The following is an 18,729-nucleotide window of genomic DNA, read 5'->3' on the forward strand; positions in this document are numbered from 1 at the left end:
GATATTTTCTAGTGCATTGTCTGATTAACAGTTTCAATGAAATTGCCAATAGAACACGATTCCTTGGGCTGGAATAGAAACTTCTGCCCTGCTGTATAACAATACACAACCATACATGTCTAGGTACTGGTAAATAAACAATAAAATACATAGGACCTGATCAGAGGTTCAGTTGGTTAAAACAAAAAGGGTGTGTATAGAAATGCAAAAAGTTATCTTTCTGAACTCCTCCAACGCAAACGATGACGGGCAAGAAGGATGCATTAACGAGCCTTTGCTTGGGATCGCTGGCAGGTTTAGCTATCGCTGTGCATGTGATTCGAGAATACAACTACATTATTTAAGGGCTATTGATTAGGTCTGACACGGTAATGTTGTGCATATTGTTGATCCTAGTGTACCATAGTTACTGTGCATGTAAAACAGAATTCTACGTAAAGTATAGACGATTTGTTAAATGTTAAATTGACCTATGTGTGTTATTTTACAGGGAAATCAGTTGGTTATTTATTCAAAAGATCGCCATTTATGTTTCGTTGGTTTAGGTTATTAATTATCATATTCCATTTGCACACTGTTTGAGGATATTGTCCAAAACAGAACAGTATCCCCTGAAAACTATTCCCTTCCTAGTAGATATGTCGACTTTTCAAGTACAGCAAAATAAATAAAACCAATGCTTTTCGAACCTGTTCCAGAATATATAGCCTACCAGCATTTTGGAAAGTGGATAATGATACAACTCTAATTGCATCAACATTGTTGATGCCTATCAGTCTGGAGCCATATTGTCCAAATGCAGAAAGTTTGGGACAGCAGTGAATCTTCCCAGGAGTGGCCGTCCTGCCAAAATCTCTCCAAGAGCAAGGCGTAAAATCATCCAGGAAGTCACAAAGAACCCTAGAACAACATTCAGGGATCTGCAGTCATCTCTCGCCTTGGCTAAGGTCAGTGTTCATGACTCCACCATCAGAAAGACACTGGGCAAAAACTGGATTTATGGCAGAGTAGCAAGGCAGAAACCACTGCTCACTAAGAAGAACATGAATGCTCGTCTCAAGTTTGCCAAAAAGCACCTGGATGATCCTTAAGAGTTCCGGAACAATGTTCTATGGACAGATGAGTCAAAAGTGGAATTTTTTTGGCCAATGTGGGCCCTGTTATGTCTGGCGATAACCAAACACTGCATTCCACAGTAAGAACATACCAACGGTCAAGCATGGTGGTGGTAGTGTTAGGATTTGGGGATCCTTTGCTGCATCAGGAACTGGACAACTTGCCGTCATTGAAGGAACCGTGAATTTTGCTCTATATCAGAGAATTTTACAGGATAATGTCAGGCCATCCGTCCGTGAGCTGAAGCTGAAGCGCAGCTGGGTCAAGCAGAAAGACAATGATCCGAAACACACAAGCAAGTCTACATCAGAATGGTTGAAGAAAAATAAATTTAAAGTTTTGGAATGGCCTAGTCAAAGTCCAGACCTAGACGCCGTTGAGATGTTGTGGCATGACCTGAAATGTCGCTGTGAGAGACTGATCAATAACTACAGGAAGCGTTTGCTTGCAGTTATTGCTGCTAAAGGTGTTGTAACCAGTTATTGAGTCTGAGGGGGTGATTACTTTTTCATTGGGTGTTGCATAACTTTAATAAATAAATGAAATAAGTATGAAAATTTTGTGTTATTTGTTCACTTAGGATCCCTCTTATCTAATATTAGATTTTGGTTGACTATCTGATAACATTCTCTGTCAAAAATATGCAAAAATGCAGAAAATCAGACAGGGGGCAAATACATTTTCACAGTACTGCATATGGTTGGCATTTTGGTCGAGTTGTTTCGGTCTTCCAAGCGCTGCAGTGATATAAACTTGCTCTTACTTCGAATAAGAACAGTGGGTTTTTGTGTTTTTTTGTTTTTTTGATCATTTTGTCCATAACCTATTCGGTCCATGGTAATAGACTACACTAATTTAATCACTTCAGATGATGTCATTCTCATTTTTGTATATTGAGGAAATTTCATGGAATTATGGTTTGACCTGGATGGACTGTCCTTTTGCATGGGCTTTAGAGGATATCAAATTGTGTTTCATAGAATCTGGTTAGATTTTGCATTGATATTTGTTAAAGTAAATTAATCCACATACTGGGAACATATGTTAACTTGGCATTTTTCAAGACCAAATAGAACACTGATATATCTTTCCATCAGCGTCATGGTTGACCTATGATTTAAAACATAACTAGCTACATATTGTTTCAAATTTTTAAAGTAAATGTGTATTACAGTAGATATATATGTAGTGAAGATGTATTCATATTTCATGGTTGTGTGTTAAGACCAGCATGGGGGAGAATTGCTTGATTGGAGTTTGTACCTTGAGAGACTTTTCAAAGAGAAGAAATGTGATAGCAGGGAAAGGTTCAACTGCATAATAAGGGGAAGATGTGGAAATAGCACTGAACGTATTCGGGATGTGGGTAGCCCTATCTCACCCAGGCTGTACCCAGATGATGTCTTAATGTACTTGATGAAGAGATTTTAATGTTGTGTTCATTGTTACTCTAACGTCTTTTCAGTAAAGAGACCACGTGATGGGGCTCTAATTCTTATAATCACGGCGCAGAGGAGTGTATACCTTCTTCAGAGATGTTTCAAAGTTAAGGACACTTGTTCAATTTCGTAAACTTCCGGACTCTAGGGGTTTCTTCGACTATTTTCGTGTCACGCACGGCGCAACGTTACTAGGGTTACGTAAGGGCGTGATTAGGCGACCCCTCCCCCTCCTGGTCTATCTGGAAAAAGAAAAAAAAACTTTTTTTGTATCGAAGGAATCAACAGCCGCCATCTTGTCGAGGCTTGGAGTCAGGATTTCAGGGGGAGCACTCATTTGTATTGAAAATCGCAGCGCCCGAAGTTGGTTTAAACAGGTCCATTCTGCCAAAAATTGAAAGATTAAATTATTTCGAAGGGATTTCGTGCGAAAAAACGGGGATTGGGGCAATGTAAATAGGTAAGAAATACCCGATTACCCCTTCAGAAAGCGCCGCTTGTCTCCGTATCTTCGCTGCTGGCAGTATTGTTTACCTGGAGCCGCCGGCGGAGGGACAGCGGGAAGGAACTAGATCGACAAATACAATATTTTTCTCTCGATACAATTTTTTAACTGGGCAAAAAATGATTTTGAAACAATTAATTTGACGCCTGAAAACGAATACAGATATGCAGATTTAGCTATTTGGAAAAAAAAAAAAAACAGCTGAAAATATTTCAAAAGGGATTCTTTTTTCATTTTTTTTGTTTTCGAAACATTTTGTTTAATGATCTTTCATCGGTGTTATTTTTCTGATAATAATGTGGGGGTCGGGTGTTGGGTTATCATGGGGTGAATGGCGAGGCGGGGCGCTGTTGCTACCTTTTTGAGATTTTTGTTTGTTAAATCTACTGCTGGTGATAGTCGAAGTCAACGGCACGATTATTATTTTTTATGGGGGTGAGATTTATATTCCTCTGTGTTTTTTGTTGAAAAAGTAAAACAAAAAACTCGCAAGCATTCATAATGGCTGAAAACTTACTGGACGGTCCGCCTAACCCGAAGCGTCCGAAACTGAACTCGCCTGCTCTTTCTGCCTCTGACAGTACAGGTAAGGGCGTTTGAATCTCTACCTACTTTTTATTTTCTGAGTGTGATATTTTTACATTGTTTGTGCTACCTAATGTATTCAAGTGGTATCCTATATAAGATTTACAACCATTTGTTTGTTATTTGTTTCAGTAAAGTAATACAGTACCGTAGCTGTCAGTCAAATGTGCATTTTATTAAATGGAGCCGTGTGCAGTGTAAAGAAAATGTGCAATTGATAGGTTTCATGGGTGTATGGTAAGTTAACAAAATGCAACTACACGTGTGGAGAAATGCAACTTGGAAGTTTAGCCTACATAAACACATCACAGGTAAGAAATATAATGTACGCATTCGTATTATGTAGTAATAATAACGAGGTGAATTGATCAATCAGCTCTTCGGGTCTGCAGAAACAGGCCTTTCTGGTGTCTGCTTGTGAATACGTCTACAGACTGGCGGCATTTGACAGCGCTCAGATTAAACTAACGCGTTGTAGTCCCACCTTCATTCAAGTTAGAAACCTACAATGTAACAAATTGAATTTACTGTTGTGCTCAAACGTTATTTACACTAAGTTAACCATATTAGAAATAGTACGGAGTCTATCGGAATGTGATACTGGATTTCTCGAAATCATGATCTAAATGATGCTTTAAATTTTGCAAATAATGATGGTTTGCAAAAATATTGTCATCTGGTAGACCTACACAGGATATTATTTTCCTGTAAAAAGTTAGTAGATGGACACCGGGGGGGGGGGGGGGGTAGACTATGGTGTACAGTAGCGCGAATGAACAGAACTTTCGCAGTCGTGATTTTGAAAAATAAACAGTTGATGTGCCATGTGGAACACATGCTGACAAATATACTATTTTTGAGGTTACTTTTTTTTTTTGCCAGACAATGCGGATCATAGTACCTGCTGTTTAATTTCAATAGAGAAACATTGATGTGGACTTATGCAAATCGAGGTTAAGGACTTAAGCAACTTAGTACTTAAAGTATTGTTTGCGCGGTGTTTAAAACTCAGTTCTAAATAATGCAATGCAAGTTAACAAGAGATTGCTACATAAAGTAGCAAAACAAAAAAACTCATTCACGGTGTTTGACAATGTTGTTGTATAGAATCGGACAAACTGTTGTCGTTTGTGTTTTAATTCGTATACATAGAAACACGTTTTCTTGTTAGTATTGTTTACTGTGCTCCCTCCACTAATACATATAAAATGAAAAAAAAAAAGTTATGAATGTTTGAATTGTTCTAACGCCATTATTTGTATTCAGTAACTTGTTTATTAATGGGTTTATTATAATCTCTGTACTTTGGGCTACATACGTGAATTTACTATAAAATGTCTATGGATATTTAGTTATGGAAAAGTAGCAAACTTTGTTTAACAGTAGAAAATTATCAAAAATAATATTACTGATGGTACCACTAATATACCTGTAGTTAAATACTTCTACTAGTTTCATCCAGTTTTTATAATGTACCTTTTTGCATGACGCATGTATGAAAGCTGCAGATAAAATGGCACCAAGGGTTTTTTTTTTTTTTTTTCTGAAATTGTTTCTTCTTGCTGTTAAGCTAAGTGAAATAAGTACTCATGGGTTTACTTGCCTCTGTCATTAGAAATATTCTTCAGTTGCTGTATTGTACAGCTAATGACCATGACTTTTAATTCAAAATCCAGCATTGCTGGAATTTTCATTGTTTGTAAACTGGTATATTTAGGCTGCATTCACACAGGGTCTTGAAGCAGTGTATGAACATGCTTGCTGTTCACACTTATCTGCGAGCACAGGGATCCAGTCTGTTTATGTTCACAATGCAGTTTTCAAGTGAACTCAGTTGGTTTATGTGGTGTATGAACGTGGATGTTTACAATATACAGCAAGATATATTGAAAGATGGCAGCTATTGATGTATTGCTCCGTTTTTTAATATAGCATGTTTTGGATTCTTGCATATTGCTGTGGAAGAAAGCGCTGGGAGAATAATGCAATTTACACAATTCTCTATGGTCCTCCAACTGTCCACATCAAAGTAATTTTATGAAAAAAAAAAAAAATTACCATTTTTATGTATTTTGTCCTTTTCGGCTTGGATTTTGGTGTCTGACCAAATTTCTGTGAGAGCTTCAATTTCTCCCATTGTACAGATTTCCACAGTGAAAAACTTGAAGATATATTTCATTTATCTACACCTCCTACCCCACAACTTCCAAGTGAAAGAAAATATTCCTGAAATTTGTAGAAAATTATAATTTAATAGCAATCCTAAATTAACTCGGTGTGTAACCAGTCGCCTGCAAAATCACACACCAAGTGGCCTCCATCTGTGTTAAATTGTAGTGATTCACATGATTTCAGGATAAATTCAGCAGTTCCTGTAGGTTCCCTCTGCTGGATAGTGCATTTCAAAGCAAAGACTCAACCATGCGTAGTGCTGGGATTTAGTTACGGTGGTTGCGGGTGTCATGGATTCCGTGACTTTTGCTGATGTATGTAAGTGACTTGCGGGGATGTTAATAAATTGTGTTCAATCTGTATGTGATTTTATTGGAAAGTGTTTCTCATTAACATTAAATTTCACATTTAAAAAAAAATTAAAAAAAAAATGCATTTGTTTATTAATTCGAATAAATAATTACATATTTTGAAGTAGCTCCAACACTGTACTTGCTGTCTTTTTTTTTAATTTTTGAGAAGAAAAAAATTCTAAATTAGACTAAGCTCTTTGATTAAATACTACTTGAAAGTTATGTTAACAGTTCATAAATTCAGTGTGTGTACTATACTAACTGCCAGCATACATTGAACAGTTTCCTCTCTTTAATTGAAAATATTCTTCCACTTGTGTTTTAATTGCTGTACGGTAATTGCTGTACGGTTGCACTTAATTTACACATACAATTAAAACTCATACATGTCTCTTGTCAGCCCTACGCCCTCTTTGTGTGATCCTCGTGTGTATTTCTGGGACCAGGTGTGTTATGCTTGCTGTCTCTTACCCTTTCCTCTGCTTAGTTCAGTGCTTATAAATGCCACTGTTAGTAGTCACCGTTGCAGAGTAAATAAAAAAGCTGCAATTTTTTTGTCTCGTACTTCTTTGCTGAACCTGTAAATGCACCAATTTTTTTGTCTCGTGCTTCTTTTAGATAGCTTTTATTAGATTTTTTTTTTTTTTTTAAATCTCCGTGACTTTATTCTCTCGCTTTCATTTTCTCTGTGATTTTGAACGCATTGACCATGACTGCTCTGTGGTTTACGTCCAAATTTTCCGTGACAAACTCCTAGCCCTAACCATGAGCACCAAGACACCTTCAAAAGAACTCCGGGACGAAGTTGTTGAAAGGCACAGATCAGGGGATGGGTATAAAAAAAATATCAAAGGCCTTGAATATCCCTTGGAGCACGGTCAAGATGATTATTAAGAAGTGGAAGGTGTATGGCACCACCAAGACCCTGCCTAGATCAGACCGTCACTCCAAACAGGATGACCGAGCAAGAAGGAGACTGATCAGAGAGGCTGCCAAGAGGCCAATGGCAACTTTGCAAGAGATACAGGCTTTTATCACCAAGACTGGTCAAAGTGTGCATGTGACAGCAATATCCCAAGTACTCCACAAATCTGGCTTGTATGGTAGGGTGGCAAGAAGGAAGCTATTACTCAAGAAAGCCCACCTTGAATCCTGTTTGAAGAATGCAAAAAAAAAAAACCTCTAGCCATATGCCATATGTGGCCAAATGTTTTGTGGTCTGACGAAACTAAAATGGAACTTTTTGTCCTAAATGCAAAGCGTTATGTTTGGCACAGACCTAACACAGCGCATCACCCAAAGAACACCATCCCTACTGTGAAGCGTGGTGGTGGTAGCTTCATGTTATGGGGATGTTTCTCATCAGCAGGGACTGGGGCACTTGTCAGGATAGAAGGGAAAATGAATGGAGCAAAGTACAGAGAAGTCCTTGAGGAAAACCTGCTGCCCTCTACAAGAAAGCTGAAAGTTCACTGAAGGGACTGAAGTTCACCTTTCAGCATGACAACGACCCAAAGCACACAGCCAAAGCTACACTGGAGTGGCTTAGGAACAAAAAGTTAAATGTCCTTGAGTGGCCCGGTCAGAGCCCTGACCTAAATTTAATTGAAAATGTGTGGCATGACTTGAAGATTGCTATCCATCAACGCTCTCCAAGAAACTTGACAGAGCTTGAACAGTTTTGTAAAGAAGAATGGTCAGATGTTGCCAAATCTGTGTGTGCAAAGTTGGTAGAAACCTATCCCAATAGATTTGCAGCTGTAATTGCTGCCAAAGGTGCTTGCACCAAGTATTAACTCGGGGGTGGAGACTAACCAATTATGATCTTTTCAGTTGTGTAATTTTAATACATATATTCCCCCCCCCCCCCCCCCCCCCCCCCCCCCCCCCCCTTAACAAGGCAGAGTGTGGTGTGTAGGTAAGTGTGGAAAAAAATCCTCATTTAAATACATGAAACTCAGGTATTGACACAACAAATTTGTTTACATCCCTGTTAGTGAGCATTTCTCCTTTGCCAAGATAATCCATCCAGCTGACAGATGTGGCATATCAAGAAGCAGTTTGAACAGCATTATCATTACACAGGTGCACCTTGTGCTGGGGACAATAAAAGGCCACTCTAAAATGTGCAGTTTTGTGTCACAACACAATGCCACAGATGTCTCAAGTTTTGAGGGAGCGTGCAGTTGGCATGCTGACTGCAGGAATGTCCACCAGAGCTGCTGCCAGAGAACTGAATGTTCATTTCTGTACCATAAGCCGCCTCCAACGTCATTTTAGAGAATTTGGCAGTACGTCCAACTGGCCTTGCAACCGCAGACCACGTGTAACCACACCAGCCCAGGACTTATCTACATCCGGCTTCTTCATCTGTGGGATCGTCTGAGACCCAGACAGCTGATGGAACTGTGGGTTTGCACAACCAAAGAATTTCTGCACAAACTGTCAGAAACAGTCTCAGGGAAGCTCATTTGCGTGCTCGTCGTCCTCACCAGGGTCTTGACCTGACTGCAGGTCGGCGTCGTAACTGACTTCAGTGGGCAAATGCTCACCTTCGGTGGCCACTGGCACGCTGGAGAAGTGTGCTCTTCACGGATGAATTCCGGTTTCAACTGTACCGGGCAGATGGCAGACAGCGTGTATGGCTTTGTGTGGGTGAGCGGCTTGCTGATCTCAACGTTGTGAACAGAGTGCCCCGTGGTGGCGGTGGGGTTATGGTATCGGCAGGCATAAGCTATGGACAACGAACACAATTGCATTTTATCGATGGCAATTTGAATGCACAGAGATACGGTGACAAGATTCTGAGGCCCATTGTCGTGCCATTCATCCGCCGCCTGGAAGCTGAAAATGTCAAATGTCAAAAGCTTTTTTCTGAGCCATGCCCCTACCTTTTTTTTTTAAAAAAAAAAAAAAAAAAAAAAGGTATCTGTGACCAACAGATGCATATCTATATTCAGAAAACCTGGATCAGAAAACCAGTCAGTATCTGGTGTGACCACCATTTGCCTTATGCAGCATGACATATCTCCTTTGCATAGAGTTGATCAGGTTGTTGATTGTGGCCTGTGGAATGTTGTCCCGCTTCTCTTCAATGGCTGTGCAAAGTTGCTGGATATTGGCGGGAACTGGAACACGCTGTCGTACACATCGATCCAGAGCATCCCAAACATGCTCAATGGGTGACGTCTGATGAGTATGCAGGCCATGGAAGAACTGGGACATTTTCAGCTTCCAAGAATTGTGTACACATCCTTGCGACATGGGGCTGTGTATTATCATGCTGAAACATAAGATGATGGTGGTGGATGAATGGCACGACAGTGGGCCTCAGGATCTTGGCACGGTATCTTTGTGCATTCAAATTGCCATAGATAAAATGCAACTGTTAGTTGTCCGTAGCTTATGCCTGCCCATACCATAACCCCACCGCCACCATGGGGCACTCTGTTCACAACGTTGACATCAGCAAACTGCTCAACCACATGACGCCATACACTCTGTCTGCCATCTGCCTGGTACAGTTGAAACCGGGATTCATCTGTGAAGAGCACATTTCTCCAGCGTGTCAGTGGCCATTGAAGGTGAGCATTTGCCCACTAAAGTTGGTTACAACGCCGAACTGCAGTCAGGTTAAGACCCTGATGAGGACGACGAGCACGCAGATGAGCTTCCTTGAGACGGTTTGACAGTTTGTGCAGAAATTCTTCGGTTGTGCAAACCCACAGTTTCATCAGCTGTCCAAGTGGCTGGTCTCAGACGATTCCGCAGGTGAAGAAGCCGGATGTGGAGGTCCTGGGCTGGCGTGGTTACACGTGGTCTACAGTTGTGAGGCCGGTTGGACGTACTGCCAAATTCTCTAAAATGACGTTGGAGGCGGCTTATGCTAGAGAAGTGAACATTCAATTCTCTGGCAGCAGCTCTGGTGGACATTACTGCAGTCAGCATGCCAGTTGTACGCTCCCTCAAAACTTGAGACATCTGTGGCATTGTGTTGTGTGACAAAACTGCACATTTTAGAGTGGCCTTTTATTGTCCTCAGCACAAGGTGCACCTGTGTAATGATCATGCTGTTTAATCAGCTTCTTGATATGCCACACCTGTCAGATGGCTGGATTATCTTGTCAAAGGAGAAATGCTCACTAACACTTTACATGTTGCGTTTATATTTTAAATGCACTTTTTAGGTTGTGTTCACACTGGGTCAGTTTCTAGAGGCTTTGGGTCCGCCTGGAAAACAAACCGTATTGAGTCCACCTAAAGAGGTGGTCTTGGCCCGTTTGACAAACACACAGTCAGGTTTGCTTGCAAAACGTAAAGGTGAACAACTGCTGAACTCGGTCCTTTTGCACATAGGAAACATACTATACAAGGTAACCTGACTCGGAAATAAAGATTGTGCTGGTAGTTTAGTTAACTTTCTGGGGAAACAGCATGTTGAGCAAAAAAAAGAAACTAAAATGTATTTGAGAACTACATTAGGGTTACCTGACATCGTGAAAAATGGAATTGTCACAGTTTCAGCCTTAATTCGTTGTGCAGGTCGGAAACAGTAAAATTGTTAATCATCCCGATTTTGCTATTGTATTTTTATTTTTGTATCAAGTACAAAACTGCATCAGAGTAATATGAGGCTGATTTAGTGCCATTCAAAAGTAAAATAAACAATTATATGGATTATTTGTGTAAGTCATTCTGATTGTGTATAATATCTATTTAAATGGTATTTCCTGATTTTTTTTTTTTTTTGTCTGGCTTTTTGTACATTTAACATGTGTTGACTGACAGTATAATAATAAAGAAAATATTGAGTTATGATCTGCAATAAATTCACCCTATGTTTAATTTTTTAACTGTTATTGTGTTTGTTATATACTGTTATTTTAATGGCTTCAGAGTTGGTGAATTGAAAAAAAAAAAAGTCCCAGTTTTTCATTGTGGAAATCTGGACAGAGGTAAACTGAAGGTCTGACAGAAATTTGGTCAGATGACAAAATCCACTCTGCACTGGACAAAACTCACATAGTAGTGAAATATATTGTCTTTTCTTAAATTACTTACAATAGGAGAACTGTACAGAATTGCTTAAATTGCATTATTCTCTACTGTAGGCATTCAGTCATTAATTAAATTAGTGAAGTTCTGCCCCATTGCTTGCTTCTACAGCAATATGTAATAATCTAAAATATGCTATATTAAAAACCAGAACAATACATCAATAGTTGCAGTCTTTCACCTTGCAGATATTGTAAACATCTGGTTCACACACCATATAAATGAACCGAGTTCACGTGAAAACTGCAACTACCCACAATCGCATTATTCTCTCAGGAAAGAGTTTTTAGAATGCACGAAACATTCACTTGCCAGTGTGCAGGTATAAATATTTATTTTGGCACTGGATACTGCACACAAATTGCAGTTGACTAGCAGGTTGTACATGCACTGACTGACATTAGTCAGACAAGATCACAACTGACCTAATAATGCTCTCCTCTAAAGAAAGACGCAGTATTTTATAATCCCCAGCCCCGCCTACTCCAAACAGGATTAATTATTCAGTAAACATTTTTTCCCCTGGAATGATTTTATACAAAAATAAACATTCATGCTTTTACAATAAAACATTCATTTATTTCACGTTAAACATGTTTCTTCTCAATACATATTTATTTAACCTACATCAATAATGTCTTCACAAACAAGATAGTTGTATTTTATTGCTTGCTTCTTGTTGTTGTTGTCATTATTGTTCTTTAATCCTTAACTATTACCAGTAAAGACTGAAAATTAGCATTACTCCTTCCACTGGAAGATAACCGAACACATGACTATAACAAACTTGTTCCACAAGTATCGCCACAGCAACTTCATTAAGGGAAGCACCCTAATCTAAATACAGCAATACACCGTCATATATCAAATACACTTGATAAACAGCATGCGCGATACATAATAAAACCACAGCTCTATTGCCAGTAGAGTAACAATAATAAACAATAACAGGCAGCTCAGTATTACAGTGAGGGTCTCAACCTCACATGAACAAACGGACTCAGTCCTGAAAATGGAAAAGGACAAAAAACCCTCACATGAGTAAACAAAGATAAGTGTGAACAGCAAACAAACACATTGTTTCAAACTAAACGAACCAGACTGAGTCCATTTGAAACAGACCCAGTGTGAATGCAGCCTTAATTAAAGGAGACAGCAGAATTAGGCAGCTCAATCAGTATACATTCCGTATATACTATAAGGTGCAGTCCACTGCCTTATAGTATATACAGTGCCGTGAAAAGGTATTTGCTCCCTGTCTGATTTTCTGCGTTTTTGCACATTTTTCACATTGAATTTGTTCAGATCTTTTTGTGGGTTGTAGTAGTATATAGAGGTTGTCTGAGAGAAAAAAAATGACACCAAAATTTGGTGGTGCTTTCATTTGTTTGGTGTGCAAGGTAATCAAACATGCAGTCTTCAGGTGTGAAAAAAGTTATTGCTCCCCTAGTTAACTCAACCCAATTAAAAGGATAAATAGGGTCAGCTGTTGGTTAACAATCAGGCCTGATTTGGGCCAGCCCTGCCCAATATAGATCTGACTAACTTTGGCCCTTGCCATCAGAGTGAAGTTGTCAGCACACGGGTTCTAGAAGTACATCATGCCATGATCAATAGAAATTCCTGAAGACCTCTGGGGGAAAAATAGTTTTTGATGCATATCAGTCTGGAAAGGGTTACAAAGACATTTCTAAGGCTATGGGGCTCCACCGAACCACAGTCAGAGCCATATTGTCCAAATGGAGAAAGTTTGGGACAGTAGTGAATCTTCCCAGGAGTGGCCAGTCTCTCCTAGAGCAAGGCGTTAAATCGTCTAGGAAGTCACAAAGAACCCTAAAACAACATCCAGGGATCTGCAGGCCTTTCGCCTCTGCTAAGGTCAGTGTTCATGACTCCATCAGAAAGACACTGGGCAAAAATTGGATTCATGGCAGAGTAGCAAGGCGGAAACCACTGTTCACTAAGAACATGAATGCTCATCTCAAGTTTGCCAAAAAACACCTGGATGATCCTCAAGAGTTCTGGAACAATGTTGTATGGACAGATGAGTCAAAAGTGGAACTTTTTGGCCAACATGGGCCCTGTCATGTCTGGCGAAAACCAAACACTGCATTCCACAGTAAGAGCCCCATACCAACAGTCAAGCATGTTGGTGGTAGTGTCATGCTTTTCTGCATCAGGACCTGGACGACTAGCCGTCATTTGAAGGAACCATGAATTCAGCTCTGTATCGGAGAATGTCAGGCCATCCGTCCGTGAGCTGGAGCTGAAGCTGAAGCGCTGCTGGAGCGCTCATGCAGCAAGACAGTGATCCAAAACACAAGCAAGTCTACATCAGAATGGTTGAAGAACAATAAATTAAGTTTTGGAATGGCCTAGTCAAAGTCCAGACCTAAACCCCATTGAGATGTTGTGGCAGGACCTGAAATGAGCAGTTTATGCTAGAAAACCCACAAATGTCACTGAGTTGAAGCAGTTCTGCATGAAGGAGTGGCCAAAATTCCTCCACAGTGCTGTGAGAGACTGATCAATAACGACAGGAAGTGTTTGGTTGCAGTTATTGCTGCTAAAGGTGGCGTAACCAGTTATTGAGTCTAAGGGGTCGATTACTTTTTCACACAGGGGCAAACATAACATAAAGCATAACTTTAATAAATAAATGAAATAAGTATCAATATTTGTGCTATTTGTTCACTCAGGGTCCCTTTTATCTAATATTAGATTTTGGATGAAGATCTGATAACATTCAATGTCTAAAATATGCAAAAATGCAGAAAATCAGATGGGGCAAATACTTTCACGGTACTGTATACTATATATAATACTTTATTAAAAAATAAGATTATTTTCAGGTATTGTCATTGTCTGTTTTTGTCACTGTCATACTAGAAGGCGATACATATGCACAGAAAAGAAAAAGCATATCCCTTTTGTTATGATACCGTAAAAATATGTGTCCAGGTGTTTGGGGGCTCATGTATATAGGCTGTACGTAAAAAGGCGTGATGGGATAACGGTTGAAACCTTCTCCCCCGATATGCAAATGCTTAGGCAGAGAGGTGCTGTATTAACAGCAGCAGAATGTGGTAACCTTGGTTTCATGCAATAGTTGTGATGGTGACCAAACCTGTGAGTACTGTTGTATAAATAAATAAATGCTTAAAATGAACAGCTGCATTCAAGAAATTTAGAACAAGAACAGTGAAAAATAAAAATACACTTAAGGTTTGTGTGTTGCACATGTACAAAATGCCCTGAAAAATAAACTGCCATTCACTAAATTTAGCACTCAGATTGTGCTAATGAAAATATCTAAAATATGACAGTGCCCTTGCATTGCATTTAATATCGAAAATATTAGAACAAACATGGTAACATGTAATTGTAAGAGCAGTCTGTGTTTCAGTACATGCTGTCAGGTTAGGACTTGACTAATGCTGAGCATTGGAGCTGCAGCGTGCTGTTTCCCATATTACAACTGGACGGTCACCAGTTCCACACACATTTTCAGCCAGTCTTGTATTGCAGGGGCCTTGATGCTCCAAAAGGCAATTTCTTCTTGTTGATCTTGCTGTGATGTGAGCAGTACTTAAGTAAAACTTTCCATTCCTCATTATATACATCGATATAAATACTGAATAATGCTTGTGTTAACTATCATCTGATTTGCTGGTCCCGTCCTACCAGCAAATCCGTTCTGAAAATGCTTTGTATGTACACCCCTCTGTGTTTGATGTAAACAAACAAAAGTGCCGCCTTGTATCCAGAGCAGGACGACAGGCTTGTATTATAAATACATTATGCACATTAAAGAACACTGACTGTATATAGTTTGAGCTTCTTTGGAGTTTCAAAGTGAATTGTTATATAATGAATATTTAACAATATTCAATAACATGAACATTAAAACAAACCAAAAAACGAGCATAGGGGCTTCCAAGTGGCGCATCCAGCAAAGGCTGTGCACGTGGATTTGCCACATAGCCTGGGGGTCGCTGGTTCGAGTCCAGGCTATGTCACAGCCTACCGTGACCGGGAGTTCCTAGGGGGTGGCGCACAATTGGCCGAGTACTTTCCGGGCAGGGAGGGCTTAGGTCAGCAGGGGAATCCACGGCTCACCGTGCATCAGCGACCCCTGTGGCCAATATGGCGCCTGTGGCTCTGAAGTGGAGCCTCCAGATCTGTGTTGTCCTCCGGCACTATGGTGGCCTCGCTGCAAATCCGCAGTGCGAAAAATGACAGATTGGCTGGAGCACTCTTCGGAGGACGCGTGCTCCAGCCTCCGTTCCCTTAGTCGACAGGGGTTGTGAGCACTGAGCTGAGGATACAGATAATAATTGGGGAGAAAACGGGTAAAAAAAAAATTGGAGACGACTAAATTAAAAAAAAAAAACTTTGATGTTAAACCCAATTTTGGAGTAACGATCAGCTTGACCTATAGTAGGCGTGCATGTTGGGGTAAGTAAATCAATGTATTATTATTATTATTATTATTTTTATTATTGTGATGTTTTAGGCAGGGTTTTCAACATTGTGCGCTTCACAGATAGTGGTGGTTAGGTTGTACAGTATTAACAAGATGCAATGTGTGATGCAGCAGCTTCACTGAATAAAAATTTAAAAAAATACGTTTTTCATAAACTCGTGTCTAGTTTATATAGATTACATATTTTAGTAACACCCACGTAGTAAGTTGAACTTTCTTTTAGGCTTGTTGCGAATGATGCTGTGTTTATTTTTTTGTTTTTTCTCGTGACGCTACCATGGCATACTTATCCCTCGCATTCAATTGTTGTACACAAGCTTTTACTTGACAGCAGCGATATTAAAATAATCAAGTTTTGGGGGGGGGGTGGAGCGAAAAAGTATGAGAGTGATACAATCATCTGTTTCGAACGATTCATTTTTGTGTGCCCAATTAATCGATTGCTATTTGGAGGCTTTACTGACAGCCCTACTCTTCCCCCATTGGCCCTATGCTCCACCATGAGATTGATGCCCCCTACTACCTTGTAATTGCCTCATACCTTAAAACTAAACTAAACTTAAAAATCAGTGGGAAACTGATAGTTTTCAGATTGTTAGTGTTGCATTACTGAATTCATATTCTTGTAGAGCAATTGTGTTGACCCTTTGTACTGTTACTAATCCATCCATGTAATTGGTATGCTTTACAGATTCTGTAGTCGGAGAAATATTAATTTGAAAATGTTGTAAATATTGGCACTATATAGTATAACCCTAAACATTCCCTTGGGTACCTGCATCACCAGTGGAATAGTGTGTATTAAAGCCATTACATTCTTGGAATGTAATGCCGGGAAGCTGTAAAGCAAGCAAGGACACTCGGTAACAACCAGATTGAAGAAGCTGTGCTGTGAGGCTGACTTCATTCAGTTGATTACATTTTCATATGTGATGCTTCAGGTTTCTGAAAGTTCACTGATATGTAACTAGCAGTCATTTGCACAAATATGTTTCTGGGGGCAGAAACATCAGTTTCAAAAAGTACGATAGACAGTTAACACAGATTCCTTTTGTGTGGATAACGAGGTTGTACAGAATGCATTTTATTCTGATGACATGAAATTGGTTTAGATATTGCATCATGTTTTTGAAGGAAATTTTAAAATGGTGGGTGTAGCCAAGCTATTACTAGTATAATGGGTTGCATTTTTGTCCTGCTCATTGTATTATGCTGTTAAAAACAAAAGAAGCAGGGAGTCGGTCACATGGTAAGGATTGTTTAGCACACAGAATTGGGGGGCTGAAAGGGAACATGATTACATCTAAAGACTTGTCGTACATTATTACTGTTGATTGCAGATAAATAAGATAGCCAGAAATCTCTAATGCCTGAAACACAATTTGTATTGCACTGCGATCATTTCCCTGCCAGAAATCTAAGTGTAAAATGTAAAGAACTAGATTGTGTAAAGTCTGTTTAAATCTAGATATTGTTACAATATTCTTATACCAATGCTGACATGCGGTGTGTTTTTTGGATATGTAAAAAATACTTTGTCTGACCATCTAATTTCTGTATCTGAGCAGTGCTAAAGTTAAGTAATATCCAAATAAATATACTGTAGATACCCTACCCACCTTTGCAACCTACTTTTTATTTTGCTTCTTGAAAATCAGGCTGTTAGTACACAAAGCTGGTTTCAACTTTTTTTTTTAACTTGTTTTCAGTGGAATCACTTATCTTTACAAAGTAGAACATACAGTATGCATTGTGATTAAATACCTCCAAGAGGAAATTTGAATTGTGAATTTTTATGCAGATCTAGACAATGACTGACTGCCTTAAACATTGCTGATTTAAAATGTATATCTCCTTCCTGTTCCATTTAATTGTACAGATACTGTAATAAAATAAGTATGCAGTCGTGTTACTGTTAACAGCACACTGACTAGCGAACTTCCTTCTTGTTAAAATAACTTGCAGTAAATGCATTAACATATATTTTTTATTTACACATTATATTCCATTATGTATATTAGGTGTTGCAAATTTATTAAAACAACCCCCTGCCTTTGAAATTTCATTCGTTGTACAATGTATAGCACCTTTTTCATTTGCAAATGGAGATTTCAACGCCAGACCAGTCCATTAGTGCGGTATAATTAAATACAGATATTCTGTTGTAATATTTTGTTTTTCAGATTGATGGAATTTTTTTTATTTTCAACAAGTTTTGTAGCAGAAATTTAACTACAGCAATTTAACATTAAGATTTGTTTTATGACCACATTTTTATGAATGATTTGACCAGTGTATTTCTTTAAATAACCATTTAAAAAACAGGTTACAAAAAAACATTATACCGTGGTATGATGATAACCGTGGTATATTTTTTGACAGTTGCCACACTGTCAATTTATACCATCACATCCCTAATTTCATATGAGAGTTTAATTTGTCATATTGCATTGTACATTACATTTGGTAACAAAAAATCAACATCGGCATCATTCAGCGTTGAATTCCAATATGTATCGCAATATATATATATCACAATATTGTTTTCAGTATTACAATACAGGTCCTCAGTCCCAATACCCACCCCTCATGACCAATCATTTTGTAATTCTGTTCACCACCAACTGAACTGTCCACTTTTTTTGTATGTTACAATGTTTCTAACAAACAAACTGCAACGCCACATTGTTTTGAGCAAAAAATAGATCTTAATAATCGAATAATAGATACTGTAGTAGTATAACAAACATTGTACAACTTTAGGATGTGTTTTTAACGTTATTTATTTTTAAAATCTTTACAAGGCTCTACGTTTAGTTTTTAACTACTGGCCAGTGAACTAGTGTTTTTATTGGCCCGGATGCAATTTTATCTGGCGCAATATATTTATATATTTTTTCATGATTTGTTTTCATTTTCAATATGTTTCTAACATGTATGGTAACCAAAGAGAGTCCACATCTCAAAAGAAAGTGGCTGAATGAAGCCTTTCAGTATGTTACTTCAGCCATTTAACAT

The 18,729-nt window shown here is 38.9% G+C and overlaps 1 protein-coding gene across 2 annotated transcripts in view; it reads left to right on the forward strand.

Moving 5' to 3' along the window:
• The first annotated feature begins 2,823 nt into the window (after positions 1-2,823).
• Positions 2,824-18,729, forward strand: part of LOC121331048 (CREB-binding protein-like) — a 68,496-nt gene continuing 52,590 nt past the window's right edge. The window contains exon 1 of one of the 2 annotated variants that reach the window (XM_041278173.1): positions 2,824-3,646. In XM_041278173.1, coding sequence (XP_041134107.1) covers positions 3,562-3,646 — 85 coding nt within the window. In that variant the 5' untranslated portion in view covers positions 2,824-3,561. The remainder of the gene's footprint in view (positions 3,647-18,729) is intronic. The other variant, XM_041278172.1, reaches the window with a different exon arrangement.

Source organism: Polyodon spathula, chromosome 18, assembly GCF_017654505.1.
Source record: "Polyodon spathula isolate WHYD16114869_AA chromosome 18, ASM1765450v1, whole genome shotgun sequence".
Taxonomy (NCBI): domain Eukaryota; kingdom Metazoa; phylum Chordata; class Actinopteri; order Acipenseriformes; family Polyodontidae; genus Polyodon; species Polyodon spathula.